This window comes from Chiloscyllium plagiosum, unplaced genomic scaffold, assembly GCF_037043375.1.
Source record: "Chiloscyllium plagiosum isolate Xiang-an unplaced genomic scaffold, Cpla_swu_hap1 HiC_scaffold_47, whole genome shotgun sequence".
Lineage (NCBI taxonomy): Eukaryota > Metazoa > Chordata > Chondrichthyes > Orectolobiformes > Hemiscylliidae > Chiloscyllium > Chiloscyllium plagiosum.
Window position 1 is genome coordinate 43,524,575 of NW_028270185.1, and position 17,683 is coordinate 43,542,257.

At 43.1% G+C, this 17,683-nt stretch overlaps 1 protein-coding gene across 1 annotated transcript in view; it reads right to left on the minus strand.

Annotated features, from left to right (window-relative positions):
- Window positions 1-15,773, minus strand: part of LOC148136131 (beta-1,3-galactosyl-O-glycosyl-glycoprotein beta-1,6-N-acetylglucosaminyltransferase-like) — a 36,215-nt gene extending 20,442 nt beyond the window's left edge. Inside the window, exon 1 of the mRNA XM_087984035.1 lies at window positions 15,692-15,773. Within this exon, the coding sequence (XP_087840161.1) occupies window positions 15,692-15,773 (82 nt within the window). The remainder of the gene's footprint in view (window positions 1-15,691) is intronic.
- Window positions 15,774-17,683: the final 1,910 nt, after the last annotated feature.

A 17,683-nucleotide genomic window follows, 5' to 3' on the forward strand; every position in this document is an offset into this window, starting at 1 on the left:
TTGACTATTCCTAATCAGTCCTTGCCTTTCCAAATACATATAAATCCTGTCCGTCAGGATTCCCCCTAACACCTTGCCCGCCACCAATCTCAGGCTTCCTGGTCTATAGCATCTCTCAGCTTTAAAGCATCACCTTTTCATTCTGAAGCTATGTCCTCTGGTTCTAGTCTCTCCTACTCGTGGAAACACCTTTCCATATCCAGTCTACCACGGGGCCTCAGTATTCTGCAAGTTTCAATCAGATCTCCCTCACTCTTCTGAATTCCATTGAGTCCAGACCCAGATCCTCAGCCACTCCTCATGTGACAAATCTTTCATTCCTGGGATCATTCTTATAAAATGCCTCAGGAATGCTCTTAACTTACTATTGTGAGAGATGACATTACACTGAATTACATATTTTGACTGCAGGCTATAAAACCACCGAACTTTAGCAGCAAGCTATGTTAGTGTCCCTTTCTCACTGACTGCTGCTATCTCCTCAGCAGTTTGAAGGGTCTATGATATGTAGATACTAGACAGTACAAACTGAGCGGACACATCTCTCTGTAATGAGAACAACCATGTTCTACTCAGACTATGTGGACTTTACCTTTACCTTCACCAAGCATATGTTAATATGATTAAGAAAACATTTACTCAACAACAGGAATGTTGGATGATTACAAAAATAACTTGGTCCACATATATTTTGCCTGAACCATGGTTGCTACCATATAACCAAAAACAATTATACATGAGGAAGTCTAAACCCAGTTTATTCATCCAAGACGTGTGTTGCAATTAAGTGCTTTCTGTTTTCTTGTCTTTGACAGTGCATTACCCTATAATGTCGGTATGTGTGCTCTCATGTATGTTCACCCTGTTCAATGTCCTTGCTTTTATCTTCATCTTCACTCTCAGAAGATTACTGCTGATCCCCTATTTCCTCTGCTGACAGTCCACACTCTGTTTGTCAACTGCACTTGAGAAAGGCATAGTGCACCATTTCTGATCTATACTGCAATGCCCCACTGGAGCTTCCAACTCAGCTTGAAGTGGTTGAGTTATGATTGTTCAACTATGGCCCTGGTGGAAGCATGGGCAGTGTTGTATCTTCATTTTCCCGTTGCCTCAGGGACGCACTACCCCCTTGATAGCATTCATAGGCCCTTATTTCAAGGAGATTGGAGTGTAAGAGTAGGGAAGACTTACTGCAACTGACAAAGGTACTGGTGAGACCACATAGAATCATACAACATGGAAACAGACCGTCCGTTCCAACAAAGCCTTGCCGAACATTATCCCAAACTAAACTAGTTCCACCTGCCTGCTCCTGGCCTATAGCGCTCCAACCCTTTCCCACTCAAGTACTTATCCAAATGTCTTTTAAACCTTATAATAGTACCCACATCCTCCCTTTTCTCAGGAAGTTCATTCCTGTTTGTTTTTTTAGCCTTCCCAATCTTCTGATTTCCCAGTGCTTTTGGCCACTTTATAGGCTCTCTCTTTTTCTTTGATAGATTTCCTGACTTCCTTTGTCAGATATGGCTGTCTAATCCCTCCCCAAATAATCTTTCTCTTCTTGGGGATGAACCTCTGTACAGTGTCCTCAATTTTACCCACAAACTCCTGCCATTTTTGCTCTACTGTCTTCACTGCTAGGCTCTGCTTCCAGTTTATTTTCGTCAGTTCCTCTCTCATGCCCTCATAATTACCTTTATTAAACTGTAACACCATTACATCCGATTTTGCCTTCTCTCTTTCAAACTGCAGACTGAACTCTACCATATTATGATCGCTGCTTCCTAAGTGTTCCTTTACTTTAAGATTTTTTATAAAGTCTGTTTCATTACATAGCACTAGGTCCAGAATAGCCTGCTCCCTTATGGGCTCCATGACAAGCTGTTCCAAAAAGCCATCCTGTAAACATTCCATGAATTCCCTTTCTTTGGATCCACTTGCAAAATTATTTACCCAGTCCACCTGCATATTGAAGTCTCCCATGATCACTGTGACCTTGCCTTTCTGATATGGCTTCTCTATTTCCCGGTACATGTTGCGCCCCTGGTCCTGACCACTGTTAGGAGGTCTGTACATAACTCCCATTATGGTTTTTTTGCCTTTGTGGTTCCTCAATTCCACTCACACAGACTCCACATCATCCGATACTATGTCATTCAGCACCATATATTTAATTTTGTTCTTAACTAACAAGGCAACCCCGCACCCTCTGCCCACCTCCCTGTCTTTTCAATAAGTTGAAAACCCTTGGATGTCCCCCCTGTAACCACGTCTCTGTGATGCCTACCACATCATAATCATTCACGATGATCTGTGCCATTAGTTCGTCTGCTTTGTTATGAATGCTACGAGCATTCAGGTAAAGTGCCTTAATGTTAACTTTCTTATCATCAGAGATATTGGAAGTCATAAGATGTCCTACGTTATCCTTCCTTTTTGCTGAATTCCCAGTCTATTTCAAGTTTAAATCTGCCTGCACATATGCTATCTTGCCGCTTATCTTTCCATTTAACTTTATACTCCCTGTCGCTTTCACTTTCCCTCCTCCCCAACTCAGAAGTTTAAAGTCCTACTGACCACCCTATTTATCCTCCTCACTAGAACATTGGTACCTGATCGGTTCAGGTGGAGACCGTCCCAATGGTACAGATCCCCCCTGTTCCAAAACTGATGCCAAGGCCCCATGAAGTGGAATCCCTCTTTCCCACACCAATCTCTTAGCCACGTGTTTACTTCCCTAATTTTCTTATCCCTATGCCAATTGGCACGTGGCTTGGGCAGTAATCCGGAGATTATGACCCTTGAGGACCTGTATTTCCATTTCCTTCCTAGTGCTCGATAATCCCCAAACAGGTCCTCCACCCTAGCTTTGCCTATGTTGTTGGTCCCAACGTGCACCACACAACTGGATCCTCTCCCTCCCGCTCCAATATCCTTTCAAGCCGGTCAGAGATGTCCCGAACCCTGGCACCGGGTAGGCAACACACCATGCGAGACTCCTGATCCAGCTTGCATAGTATACTATCTGTCCCCCTAATTATAGAATCCCCTAGAACAACTACTTGTCTTTTTGCTCCCCCCTCTTGAATGGCCTTCTGCACCATGGTGCTGTGGTCAGCTGGCTCATCCTGTCCAGAGCCCTTTTCCCCATCCGTACAGGGAGCAAGAATCTCATACCTGTTGGACAAAGTCAAGGGTTAAAGCCCAGTTACCAAGCCAAACCAAGTTACAATTGAAAATAATGCATTTCCATTGGCTCATTTCAAGGCAAAAAAACAAAATAAATTGATTGCAAGAATGTTTGATCACTGAGGTTAGTCTGCCCTTCCCTCTGAACACAATAAAACTGCAATGAACAATGCACCTGTTTCTAGAATTTGTTTTATTTCAACAATAAATACTTTGTACAGTGAGCAATAAAATCTTGCTGAGGAGACAGGACAGTGAAACACAGATGGAAGTGATATGGGATATTTTGGAACTATCATTGTCCCTGGATCACTAAACATTAGATATGTGAGTAAGATAAATACGGAAATCCTGATGATATGACTTGCACGTTTCAAATTCCCATGACCTTCTGTCGACCCCTCTCCCTGACCATCAAGGACATCCAAGGCTTAGCTCCCAGCTCCCCTGTGTACCAGCTCCCCAGCCTGTGATATCTTACCTTGGTTTATTTAGACATTTCAAAGAAATCCTCTGCCTTCTGCAGTGAGTTTCAGTCACAGACATTGCAAAGTCCTCGTTCGTTTCCTGGTAGCTGTTTGCTAAATCTAGGCTTCAACCACCTCTTGGGTAACTAAACTCACACACACTGAATCTCCTTTCCCATCTATCATTCTGTTCCATTGTCCATGTGATTACTATCCAAACCCACACATTACCTTCTGAATACCCAGTGACCGAGTGAGTAAGCTAACCTCCAGATCCAGTCCCACAAACCTCCAGACCCTCTGAACCCTCTGAAACTACAAACATACATCATGGATCATCCGATTTCAGCCCCACCCCTTACCCTCCCCTTATCTGACCTGTCAAACACCTTGACTGTTAGAACCATCCTCCAAACCAGAACTGACCAGAAAACACCACCACGCACACATTCTAATTACTCCCACCAACTGGACTCTGCAATTCAATCTCAACCATCCAGCTTTTGCCCCCAAACAGATACAATTACCCCCATTGAAATGCATTGACACAATAGAGTCAGGCCCGATTATACTGCCCCTTTTCCCAACTATCCGGATACACTCAAGGCAGAATGACCAGCTCATCCTTGTACCAGCTCAGCCATCTGCATTATCCAATCTTTGTTTATTCAACCATTTCAAAGCCATCCTCTGAAATGTGAAGGAAGGATGAGACTCAGGAAACACATAGATTTGACAAAAATCTTCTGTGAAGATTGCAGCTCTGTATCAGCTAAGTGACAGAATTTCATGATTATGTGCGATGAATCTGTCACAATCACATTCGATCAAGTTGCTCTGGAGAGTTTCAGCGTTCAGAACTCTGGGTTGGGGACAGAATTGTCACATTTGATGGATTTCCAAACAGAATTCTTCATCCCAAAGTTTGGTTTCTGGTCACTGGATTCAAAATGTTAACTCTGATTTCTCTTCACAGATGCTGCCAGACCGCTGAGCTTTTCCAGCAATTTCTGTTTTTGTTTCTGATTTACAGTATCTGCAGTTCCTTCCATTTTATTTGATTATCAATGACCTGAATGCTCAGCATTTGTCCAATATAAAATGTTCAAATAGCCAATCACTATGACTCAGAGACTAACAGTTAATAAGTCTGTTGCCCACCTGTAAACTTGTGAAATACTGACTCTCTTTGTTGCTGTGCTGCGTAACTGACTTACTCAAGGGCTAATGCAACAGGCCAGACAGTAAATCAGGTGGCATGTGAGACAATATTGAATACCCATTGAATGCTCATTGGCATTTGGTGCTAAAAGTTTGGATTATGATGCAGTCTGGATAAATTAGATATTGCAAACAGGAGATAATCAAATGGACAGTCACTATTTTCAATAATATAAAGAAACAACTGTGGATGTTGGAAATCTGAAACACAAATAGAAGTTACTGGATATTTCTCTCTGCATTCTCTCTACCAATGCTGCCAGACCCGTGGAGTTAACATTTTGACCCTTTTGCAGAATTGGACTTGAAATGTTAACTCGACTTTCTCTCCACTGGCTTCAATAAGCAGCTCTGCCACGCCCATTTTGGAGCAGATATTTTAACCTTCATTTGCTGAGTAATGTCAACTCAGACAGCTCAGTTTCCAGACATGAAAGTTCGTATTTTGGAAATGTGCATGCAATTTAAATCCCTCTCATTTGTCCTGTTAAAAAGGCTTTGGCTTCTTTTGATGGGCAACATAAAGACAGACTGTTTTCCCAAGATACAAATATAAATTGTTTCTGTTCATATGAGCCTGTCCAATATGTTTGTATTTAAACAAATCAAAATAATAGCTCTGTATCTGAACGTGGGCAGCTTTTGTGTCAACTTAAATCAATCCATAGCACACATTGATGTAAATAAATACAGCATGAGGGGAAAGTTCGGGGAAAGCAGCCACTCAAGGGGCTGTTCGATAGGCCCTCTGATGTTAAACATGAAGAGATATTGGCTGCTTGTGATAGTGAGATGGCAATCAGCATTGCTGATTTGAATCTACCTGTAAATCAGGTTGGCAGCAGTAACGTGGATGAGAGGTTATTGATGACCTTCGAGAAAGTATCTTAGAGCTGCGTGTTCTGAAGCAACCAGACAGAAGGTTATGTTATTATCATCTTATTGATACTGTGTAATGTGACAGGATTTATGAAGCAATCTCAGTGTAAAGATTTTCCTACGTAGCAGCCATCACAATATAATTCAATTTTACATCCAATGTGAATGGAAGAAGATTGACTCTGAGGTAAGTTTTTCAAACTTAAACAAGATCCACTCTGCAGGCATGTAAATTAAACCAGCTGAAGTGAATGGTGTAACTGGCTCGGAGAGAGATCAGTAGAGACAGTGATGGCAGAGATTTAAGAGGATACCTCAGAATAAGTATATTCTGATTGAAACAAGAGACTTTAAAGGGAGGACTTGCTTTCTGTGGTTGACTGAAAAGTTGAAGAAACCGGCCAACCTGAGGATATTGCAAACATGGGTGGCAGGTCAGATGATTGATTAGAAAATAAAGTATGGCAGAGAAAAAGGTTAATTAGGAGGAAATTATAATCTCAGAACCCAACTGAAAATGTTAAAAACAACAAAGCAAGAGTTTCCATGGGTATTTAAAAACAAAACATGTATGCAATGTGAGTGCCATGTTTGGGCGGCTCGGTGGCACAGTGGTTAGCACTGCTGCCTCACAGTGCCAGAGACCCATGTTATTTCCCACCTCAGACTGACTGTGTGGAGTTTACACATTCTCCCCGTGTCTACGTGGGTTCCTCCGGGTGCGCCCGTTTCCTCCCACAGTCCAAAAATGTGCAAGTTAGGTGAAATGGCCACGCTAAAATTGCCCGTAGTGTTAGGTGCAGGGGTAAATGTAGGGGAATAGGTCTGGGTGGGTGCACTTCAGCGGGTCGGTGTGGACTTGTTGGGCTGTAGGGCCTGCTTCCACTCGAAGTAATCTAATCTAATCTAATCCTCTAGGGAGTGAGAATATGGGAGTTATTGGTAGATGTTAGGGGGCAAAAAGTGCAGAGCTGGAAAAGCACATCAGGGCAGACTGCATCCAAGGAGCAGGAGAATCGATGTTTCTGGCATAAACCCTTCATCCATAGATGTTAAGGAAATGGCAAATTAAATGAATAAGTAAATTGCTTCTATCTTCACTATAGAAGATACAAAAAGCATTTCAGTAATCGTGGTAAGACACTGTTTTGCTGACATTGAAACTTCAGGCCAACTGTGTCTACATGCTGACTCAGAACTGAGCACATGCACAGTTCCAAATTGTCTGCATCATCATTCCAATCTCCCTCACCCTCTCCCCTCCTCTCTGAATCTGAACATCACCGCCATTCTCTGCACCACCTCCACCAGCCCCAACCACCATCAGACTGCACATCAATCTCTCTCTTCTCCAGGTCACAATGTCTCTCTCACCCTCAGACTTTCTCTCCCACCCCCACTCTATCCCTCCAAATCTCAACATCCAGTGAAACTGAGCAGACATGGAAAGAAGATGCATGATTGAAACACTTCAACCAATCGCATTCACCCATGCATGAGCAAGCATCTCCCTGGAGAATACTGCATGTACTCCTCAGTGTCAACCCAACTGTAAATCAGGAAGTAGGAGGGAGGGATGAACACAATGTAATTACAGTCACTAAGGAGGCTGGACTCAGCAAACTGATAATAGGTCTCATCACCTTCTGTCTTCATCCCAGAGTCTTAAAAGAGGTTGTTAATTTGGTTGTAGATGCATTAATGCAAATTCTTTGAATTTCCCAAGATTCATTAGACTTCACTCAGTCAGAGATCATTTAGTCTGTCAATGTTTTGCCCCATCCCTTGTCAGTGACCATTGCCTCCCTGCCTCTAAACTTCTTCTGGCCCCAAGGCCTATCTGGAATGACTTGATGGCACTAACTGCTGTTTGTAGACTCTTGCTGACACTAACCTCGAGGATACATAAGGTTCACTTGGTACAAGGTTCATTAATTGAAACCTGCTGTTTTTCTATTATTACGGTATAATAATGTCTATTTAACCCTGACCGTATAATTCACTTCAACAGTCCCTTATTTTGAAAGAGGATGTAAATGCATTAAAGACAGTTCAGAGGAGGTTTACTCGATGAATACTTTGAATGAGTGGCTTGTGCAATCGGGTTAGGTGCTCAGACTGGGTTTGTTTCTGCTGGAGTTTAGACGGGTTAAGAGTGATCTGATCAAACTGTATAAAGGCTCTTAATGATCTTGGAATGGATGTTTCTTCTTGTGGGTGAGTTCAGAATTAGGTGCCATGTTTATAAAATTAGTGAGGGGTCACACTTTTTGGACAGAGATGAAGATAATTCTTTTTTCGGGTGTGTAACTTTGGAATTGTCTGTCCCAGAAAGTAGGAGAGGTGAGGACAATGGATATTTTTAATTCACAGGTAGATTTATTCCCTTACATAACAAGAATCTAAGATTACACTGCGTAGATGGGAACGCAAAACATAGACTTATCAGCCATAAACTTATGAAAGAGTGGAATAGGTTCAAGCGAGCAAATGAATTTGTTAAATGCATTCATGAAAGTTTCCTCAAACAGTATATAGAGGATCCTACTCAGGAAGGGACAAAACTCGACCTACTCATGGGAAATAGGGCAGGACAGGTGATGGAGGTAATAGTGGGGGAGTATTTTGGGACCAGTCCTATTAATTTTAAAGTAGTTATGGAGAGGAACTGGTCCACAGGTTCAAGTTCTAAATTGGAGAAAGGTGAATTTTGATGGAATTAGACAGGAGCTTGCAGGGGTTGATTGGAGTAATTTGTTTGCAGGTAAAGGGACCTCCAGCAAGTGGGAGGCCTTTAAAAGTGAGATCGCTGAAGTTCAAGGTCGATATCTTCGTATGAAGGTGAAAGGCAAGGTTGACAGGAATAGGGAACCCTGAATGACAAGAGATATTGAGGCTTTGACCAGAAAACGAATGAGGTATGGCTGAGGTACCGGCAGCTGGGACCAAGGGAATCCCTGGATGTATACAGGGGATGCAGGGTTTTACTGAAGAAGAAATCAGGAAAGCAAAAAGGGGGCATGGGATGGCCTTGGCTGAGAAGGTTAGGATGCGTCCAGAGGTTCTTTAAGTAAAAAGGAGTAAGAATAACTAGCAAAAGAATAGTTATTTCTTATTTTCTAAAGGCAAGTGTCAGTCATTGTGTTCCAGAGGCAATTCAATTGGACAAATTGATAGGCTTGAAGCAAAGCACACTTTATTCTTACACTGCAGTTAAAATAGTGATTTTAAAATAGCGACAATTCCAAGATGGAGGTGAAACAGGACACCTGAGATCGAGCTTGTCCACTCCACCCATTTAGAGTCATCGGGTCATCGGGTCATAGAGATGTACAACACAGAAACAGACCCTTCGGTTCAACTCATCCAGATATTCCAACTCATTCAGATATTCCAACTCAATCTAGACCCACCTGCCAGCACTCTGCCCATTTTCCTCCAAACCCTTCCTATTCATATACCCATTCAGATGCCTTTTCAAATGTTGCAATTGTAACAGACTCCACCACATCCTCTGGCAGCTCATTGCATACACGTACCACCCTCTGTGTGAAAACGTTGCCCCTTAGGTCTCTTTTATATCTTTCCCCTCTTACTCTAAACCTATGCCATCTAATTCTGGACTCCCCCACCCCATTTGTCTGTTTATCCTACCCATGCCCCTCATGACTTTATAAACCTCTATACAGTCACCCCTCAGCCTCCGACGCTCCAGGGAAAATAGCCCCAGCCTGTTCAACCTCTCCTGCAACTCAAATCCTCCAACCCTGGCAATATTCTTGTGAATCTTTTCTGAACTCTTTCAAGTCTCACAACATCTTTTTAAAAGGAAGGAGAGCAGAACTGCACACAATATTCCAAAAGTGGCCTAACCAATGTCCTGTACAGCTGCAACTAACTCCTGTGTTCAATACTGTGACTAATAAAGGAAAGCATACCAAACGCCTTCTTCACTATCATATCCTACCTGCAACTCCACGTTCAAGGTGCAAGAGCCTGCACTCCAAGATCTCTTTGTTCAGCAACACTCCCTAGGACCTTACCATTATATGTATAATTCCCGCTAATATTTGCTTTCCCAAAGTGGCTCCTACCATCACTACTTTACAGTTGTTAAACTTTTGCACAAACTCCCTAAAATTTTTTTTTACGTAGCTTTCCCATGAGTTCTTGGCCTATAGAATACAGGCCTAATGCACTTTATGGTCTCTTAAGAATGTCAATCCCTGTGTGGCAAATTCCCAACTGCAACATTGCCATGTGCCCTTGCAGATTAGAGGGATAATTAGTGGGATTAGTTCAGCCTTGTTCAAAAGAGGAGAATTACTTGAATATCGAAGTAGTACATACTATTCAAGCTCAATGAAGGAGGAACAGAATATTGGTTTGCTTCAGTATTGTCTCATATGCTGCCAATGGGAGCTCTGTGAGTATTCCTTCATTTGAAAAGGGGATTTTCAGACTAAATGAGAGAGAATAATTGTATTAGATGAAATCCATCAAGTCCCATTTGCCAGCATCTGGCCCACACCCCTTCAAACCTCTTCCACTTTGGGGACAGTGACCACAATTCGGAGACTTTTACTCTAGTGATGGAGAGGGATAAGTGTGCACTGCAGGGCAAGAGTTATAGCTGGGGACAGGGAAATTATGATGCGGTTAGGCACGACTTAGGATGCGTGGCTTGGAAAAGTAGGCTTCAAGGGAAGGGCGCAATTGATATGTGGAGCTTGTTCAAGGAGCAACTATTGAGTGTCCTTGATAAGTATGTACCTGTCAGGCAGGGAGGAAAGGGTCATGTGAGGGAGCCGTGGTTTAATAAGGAATTGTAATCCCTTGTTAAAGGGAAGAGGGCAGCCTATGTAAAGATGAGGCGTGAAGGTTCAATTGGGGTGATTGAGAGTTATAATGTAGCCAGGAAGGATCTGAAGAGAGAGCTAAGATCAGCAAGTAGGGGACATGAAAAGTCCTTAGATGGTAGGATTAGGGAAAACCCAAAGGCTTTCTATAGGTATGTCAGGAATAAAAGAATGACTAGGGTAGGAATAGGTCCAGTCAAGGATAATAATGGAAAGTTGCGTGTGGAGGCCGAAGAGATTGGGGAGACACTGAATGAATACTTTTCGTCAGTATTCACCCAGGAACAGGAAATTGTTGCCGATGTGAATACTGAGTCACAAATTAATTAGAATGGATGGCTTTGAGGTATGTAGGGAAGAGGTGTTGGAAATTCTGGAAAGGGTGAAAATAGATAAGTCCCCTGGCCTGATGGCATTTATCCTAGGATTCTCTGGGAAGCAAGGGAGGAGATTGCAGAGCCATTGGCCTTGATTTTTATGTCCTCGTTGTCTACGGGAATAGTGCCAAAAGACTGGAGGATAGCAAATGTGGTTCCCTTGTTCAAGAAGGGGAGTAGGGATAACCCTAGTAACTATAGGCCAGTGAGTCTCACTTCTGTTGTGAGCAAAGTTTTAGAGAGAATTGTAAGGAATAGGATTTATGAACATCTGGATAGGAATAATGTGATCAAAGATAGTCAGCATGGTTTTGTGAAGGGCAGGTCGTGCCTCACAAACCTGATTGAATTCTTTGAGAAGGTGACTAAGGAGGTGGATGAGGGGAAAGCGGTAGATGTGGTGTATATGGATTTTAGTAAGGCGTTTGATAAGGTTCCCCATGGTAAGCTACTGCAAAAAATACGGAGATATGGCATTGAGGGTGAGTTGGAGGTTTGGATTAGGAATTGGCTGGCTGGAAGAAGACAGAGGGTAGTAGTTGATGGTAAAAAGGTTCATCTTGGAGTGCAGTTACTAGCGGTGTTCTGTAAGGATCTGTTTTGGGACCATTGCTGTTTGTCATTTTGATAAATGACCTGGAGGAGGGGCCAGAAGGTTGGGTGAGCAGATGATACGAAAGTTGGTGGAGTTGTTGACATGAGGAAGGATGTGTCAGGTTACAGTAGGATATAGATAAGCTGCAGAGCTAGGCAGAAAGATGGCAAATGGAGTTCAATGTAGGTAAGTGTGAGGTGATTCACTTTGGTAAGAGTAACAAAAAGATGGGGTACTGGGGTAATGGTCGGATACTTGGTAGTGTGGATGAGCAGAGGGATCTTGGTGTCCATGTCCACAGATCTATGAAAGTTGCCACCCTGGTAAATAGTGCGGTGAAGAAGGCATATGGCGTACTGGCTTTTATTGGTAGAGGAATTGAGTTTCGGAGTCCTGAGGTCATGTTGCAGCTGTATAAGAGTCTGGTGCAGCCGCATCTGGAGTATTCTGTGCAGTTTTGGTCGCCATACTATAGGAAGGATGTGGAGGCACTGGAACGGGTGCAGAGGAGGTTTACCAGGATGTTGCCTGGTATGGTAGAAAGATCGTATGAGGAAAGGCTGAGGCAGTTGGGGCTGTTTTCATTAGAGAAAAGAAGGTTTAGGGGTGACTTGATAGAGGTGTACAAGATGATTATGGGTTTAGATAGGGTTGACCATGAGAACCTTTTTCCACGTATGGAGTCAGCTATTACGAGGGGGCATAGCTTTAAATTAAGGGGTAGTAGGTATAGAACACATGTTAGGGATAGATTCTTTACTCAGCGAGTCGTGAGTTCATGGAATGCCCTGCCAGTAGCAGTGGTGGACTCTCCCTCTTTATGGGCATTTAAACAGGCATTGGATAGGCATATGGAGGATAGTGGGCTAGTTTAGGTTAGGTGAGCTTGGATCGGCATAACATCGAGGGCCAAAGGGCTTGTACTGCGCTATATTTTTTCTATGTTTCTATGTTCTAGGACATCGGTTAAGGCACTGCTGGAATATTATGTACAATTCCAGTCTCCTTCCTATTGGAAAGATGTTGTGAAACTTGGAAGAGTTTAGTAAAGATTTGAAGGGATGTTGCCAGGGTTGGAGAATTTGAGCTATAGGGAGAGGTTGAATAGGCTGGGACTTCTTTCCCTGGAGCGTCGAAGGCTGAGGGGTGATCTTATGGAGGTTTATAAAATCATGAGGGGCATGGATAGGATAAATAAACAAAGTCTTTTCCCTGGGGTGTGGCAGTACAGATTTTAGGAGGACATAGGTTTAGGGTGAGACAGGAAAGATATAAAAGAGACCTCGGGAGCAACTTTTTCATTCAGAGAGTTTTACGTAAATGGAATGAGCTGCCAGAGGAAGTGGTGGTGGCTAGTACAATTGCAATATTGAAAAGGCATCTGCATGGGTATGTGAATAGGAAGGGTTTGGAGGGATATATGCCAGGTGCTGGCAGGTGGGACTAGATTGTTTTGGGATGGCATGGATGAGTTGGATGAAAGGGTCTGTTTCCATGTTGCATATATCTATGATTCTATGACACTGTGACACTGCCACCTTTAGTGATCTGTGGATGTGTACACCCATATCCCTCTGCATGTTAATGCTCTGAAGGGTTCTGCCATTCACTATAAAATTGCCAGCTGTATTTAATCTTTCAAATGCATTACCTCACATTTGTTGAGATTAAACTCCATCTGCCATTTTTCTGCCCATGCCTCCAACTGATCTATGTTCTGTTGTATCCTCTGACAATCCTCCTCATTATCTGCAAATCCACCAATCTTTGTATCGTCCCAATCTTTGTATCTTCCACAAACATACTAATTAGACTCGTCACATTTTCCTCCAAATTATTTATAAAGGCCATGAACAGTAGAGGTCCCAGCTCTGATCCCTGTGAACACCTCTAGTCATAGCCCTCCATTCTGAAAAGCATCCTCCACTACTCCCCTCTGTCTCCTATGATTGAGTCAGTTCTAAATAGGAAAATCCATCTTGCCAGCTCACCCCCGATACCATGTGACTTCACCTTTTGTACCAGTCTGCCATGAGGGACCTTGTCAAAGGTTTTACTGAAGTCCATGGAGACAACATCAACTGGTTTTCCCTCATCAATCATCTTCATTATCTCCTTAAAAACGTGGTCCACTTAGGAAGGCACAACCTCTCCCTCACAAAACCATGCTGTCTGTCACTAATAAATCCATTTTCTTCTAAATGCAAATAGATCTTGTCCGTGTGAATATTTTCCAATCGTTTCCCTACACTGACATAAGGTTCACAGCTCTGTAATTCCCAGGATTATCCCTGCCACCCTTCTTAAACAATGGAACAACATCAGCTATTTTCCAGTCTTCTGGGACCTCACCTGTGGCCAGAGAGAATACAAAGATGTCTGTCAATGCTGCAGCAATTTGTTCTCTTGTCTCCCTCAGTATTCTGGGATCGATCCCATCAGGACCCAGGGACTTATTTACCTTAATACTTTTTAAGACACACAGAATGTTTCCGTGTCCATGTTTAACCTGATGTCATGAGGCTTCATGGGGTCTGGGACATTAATGCTGAGCACTTCCATAGCACAGCCCTCTTGACTGTATCCCACGGAGCTGTTCCCTCTGCTGGCTCTGTCCTGACAGTGGGACAGGACCTGCCCTGAGATGGTCATTGTGTTGTCTGGGACATTGTCTGTAAAGTGGGATTCTGTGATTGTGACTATGTTCGATTGTTGCTCGATTAGTCTGTGAGGAATATACTGCAGGTCAGTTTTAAGTGTTATACAAGAAAGAGTTAACACCTTTTTTCTTTGAACTGTAAAATCAAGCTGAACTAAATTTAGTTCTCTTTTGCTTCAATAATCAGAGTACACACCCGATTATTTCTCAATTCAGTAACTGCAGTAACCAGCTGAGTCACCTTCCCAACACACTGCCCGACCAAATACATTGAAAACGGCTTCAGAAAGGCCTGAATTCAAATATAGTGCTGCTGCAACTCACTGTCCCTCCAATAAAGAGTGAGTCAATGATGGGATCTGAAATCTGTCCAGAGAGCTTCCAAACTAGGTCCAGGCAGTTATTCAAATATCCCCTCACTACAGACAATTCAGAACTATCTCAGAGAGGGTGCAGAATATTCCCAAAGGGGAGAGGGACCAGCAGGATGTTGCTGTACACATTGGAACCCATGATACAGGATGGGAAAAGGACGAGGTTCTGAGGAGAGAAAATAGGAATTTAGGCAGGAACTTAAAAAGTCAATCCCGGAGGGTAGTTGTAGGAGGGGGATGAGGGTGTGAGTCCTTTTAGGGTAGAGAATACGAGAAAGAATATCAGGCTTATATGATTTAACCAAATCAGAAATTATAATGTACTTAATAAAAGCAGAGGGCTCAGTAAACGGATTCCCGCGGCTGGGTTTTGAGATTTCACTCCCTATTGCCGGTCTCCTCCCTCATTCATTCCATTTCACGGAGGCGCGATTTGACAGTAACTTTCTTAAAGGGGGCAGGGACCCCATTCAATCTGTATCTAACAGGTCCGTGCTGATGGAGACAACTTGTGTGATGTCCTGCAAGCTGTTCCAGTCCCGGTAGATGGTTCGGAGGGGGATTAGTATTCTCATCTTTTCATAGTTTCGGGTGAGATAGTGCGCTGGGGAGTGGGGAGACCACAGTTTGATGAATGACTGAATGAAATGCGGAAGGAGTAAATACCGAGCGATTGTGAGTGGGTTGGCAAATAAAGGGACCTTAATATAAAAATAAAGAAACATATAGTACAATATCTCACACAACCATAGAATAAGATGTTTGAAGGCGATTGACTCTCTGCATCAGTAAAGGCACGCCAGCTCGCTCACGGAGACATTGGGAATGATTAACTGATATGGATGAGCAGGGCAGATCCTCAGCAGATCACAGGATATTCAGGGACAAAGGTTACAAGATAAACAAGTGACCACATCAGCGAACAGGCACCGTGTGTTTGAATCTGACCGGTAGATATGTAATAGACAGTGACCTGATGTCATCAAAATGCCGAGTTAATTGGATTATTAATTGGATGTAATTAATTTACAAATTTAATGAAATTAACTTCCTCATCAACTGATTTACCGATCTGATCATCGCCCAGTTGGTTGACTTGTGGACTTGATATGATCAACTGCACACGAACAGTTAGTTTGTAGACTGCCATAACTTTGATGTCAGAAAGTGTAAGATTGGTATTGTGCGGGTGTTTGACAGAGAGAGCTGGATTGTCCTGTGTGACGGTCTGGAGTTCCTCTCCTGGCTGTAATCGATTCCCGCTGGAATAAACTGCTGTTCCTGCTGAATTGCCCAGACCTTCAGAGTCTGCTTGCCTCAGAGACAGCGGTCACTCCTAAAGCAGTAATATCTGGATTACTCCCAGTGCCGTGTCCCAGTGGGAGTAGGAACAGGAGGGTAGAGCAGATGAATGTGTAGCTGAGGAGCTGGTATTGGGGAGAAGGATTCATATTTTTGGATCATTAGAATCTCTTCCAAAGCAGAGACTTGGGACTGCCATAGCGTTAAGGGTTTGGATAGAGAGGAATTTGTGAAGTGTGCACAAGCAAATACTCTGATTCAGTATTTGGATGTACTTACGAAAGAAGAAGCAAAACTTGACCCACTCTTGGGAAATAAAGCAGGACAGGTGACTGAGCTATCAGTCAGGGAGCGCTTCAGGGCCAGTGACCCTAATCCTATTAGATTTACAATAGTGATGGAAAAAGACAGAGCAGGTCTAAAAGTTAAAGATATTAATTTAGAGGAAGGCCAATTTTGATGATATTAGGCAAGAACTTACAAAAGTTGATTGGATGTGGGTATTCGCAGGTAAAGGATGGCTGGAAAGTTGGAAGCCTTCAACAATGAGATAATGAGAGTCCAGAGACAGTATGTTCCTGTTAGGGTGAAGGGCAAGGCTGGTAGGTGTAGGGAATACTGGATGACCAGAGAAAATGAGGTTTTGTTCAAGAATAAGAAGGAAGCATATGTCAGGTATAGACAGCAGGGATTGGGAGAATCTCAAGAAGAGTATAAAGGCAGGAGAAGTATACATAAGGGGGAAACCAGGAAGGAAAAAATGGGACATGAGATAGCTTTGGCAAATAGGGTTAAGGAGAACCCAACAGGATTTTATAAATACATTAAAGACAAAAGGGTGATTATGGAGAGAATAGGGTCCCTGAAAGATTAACAAGCCCACCTGTGGATCAACAAGCCCATCTTGCATCAGTGTTTATTGTGAAGAAGGAGATGGAAGCTAGAGAACTTGGGATAACTGTAATAAGGACATCTTCAAAATGCCCATATAACAGAGGAAGAGGTGCTGCACATCTTTAAACACATAAAAGTTTATATATCCTCAGGACCACTCCAGGTGTACCCGAGAGCTCTGTGAGAAGCTCGGGAAATGATTACTGGGGCCCTTGCTGAGATATTTATATCATCAATAGTCACTGATAAGGTGCCATAAGGCTCGGGGTTGGCGAACGTGGTGTCATTGTTCAAGAAATCTGGGAAGGAGAAGCCAGGGAAATATAGATCGGTGAGCCTGACATCGGTGGTGGGCAATATGTTGAACGGGATCCTGAGGGATCCTGAGGATTTACATAAATTTGGAAAGACAAAGACAGATTAGAGTTAGTCAACATGCTGGGAAATCATGTTTCATTAACTGAATTGAGTTTTTTAAAGAAGTAATGAAGAGGATTGATGAAGGCAGGGTGGTGAATGTGATTTATATGGACTTCAGTAAGGCGTAAAACAAAGTTCTGCATGGTCAGTTGTTCAGAAACACGAGGTCACGTGGAATACAAGTAGAATACTAGCCATTTGGATACAGAAGGTAGGAGACAGAGGATGGCGATGGAAACCTGTGAGACCTGTGACCAGCGGTGTGACACATTGATTGGTGCTGGGTCCACCGCTTTTCATCATTTATGTATCTCCCTCATTGACACTTTGGGCTTGCTCTGACCATGTTAGGCTCGGGCCCACAGCCACATCCATGACTCGATGGGCCGAATGGCCTTATTTCCACTCCTATGTCCTATGTCTTGTGGTCACACCCCAGATGGC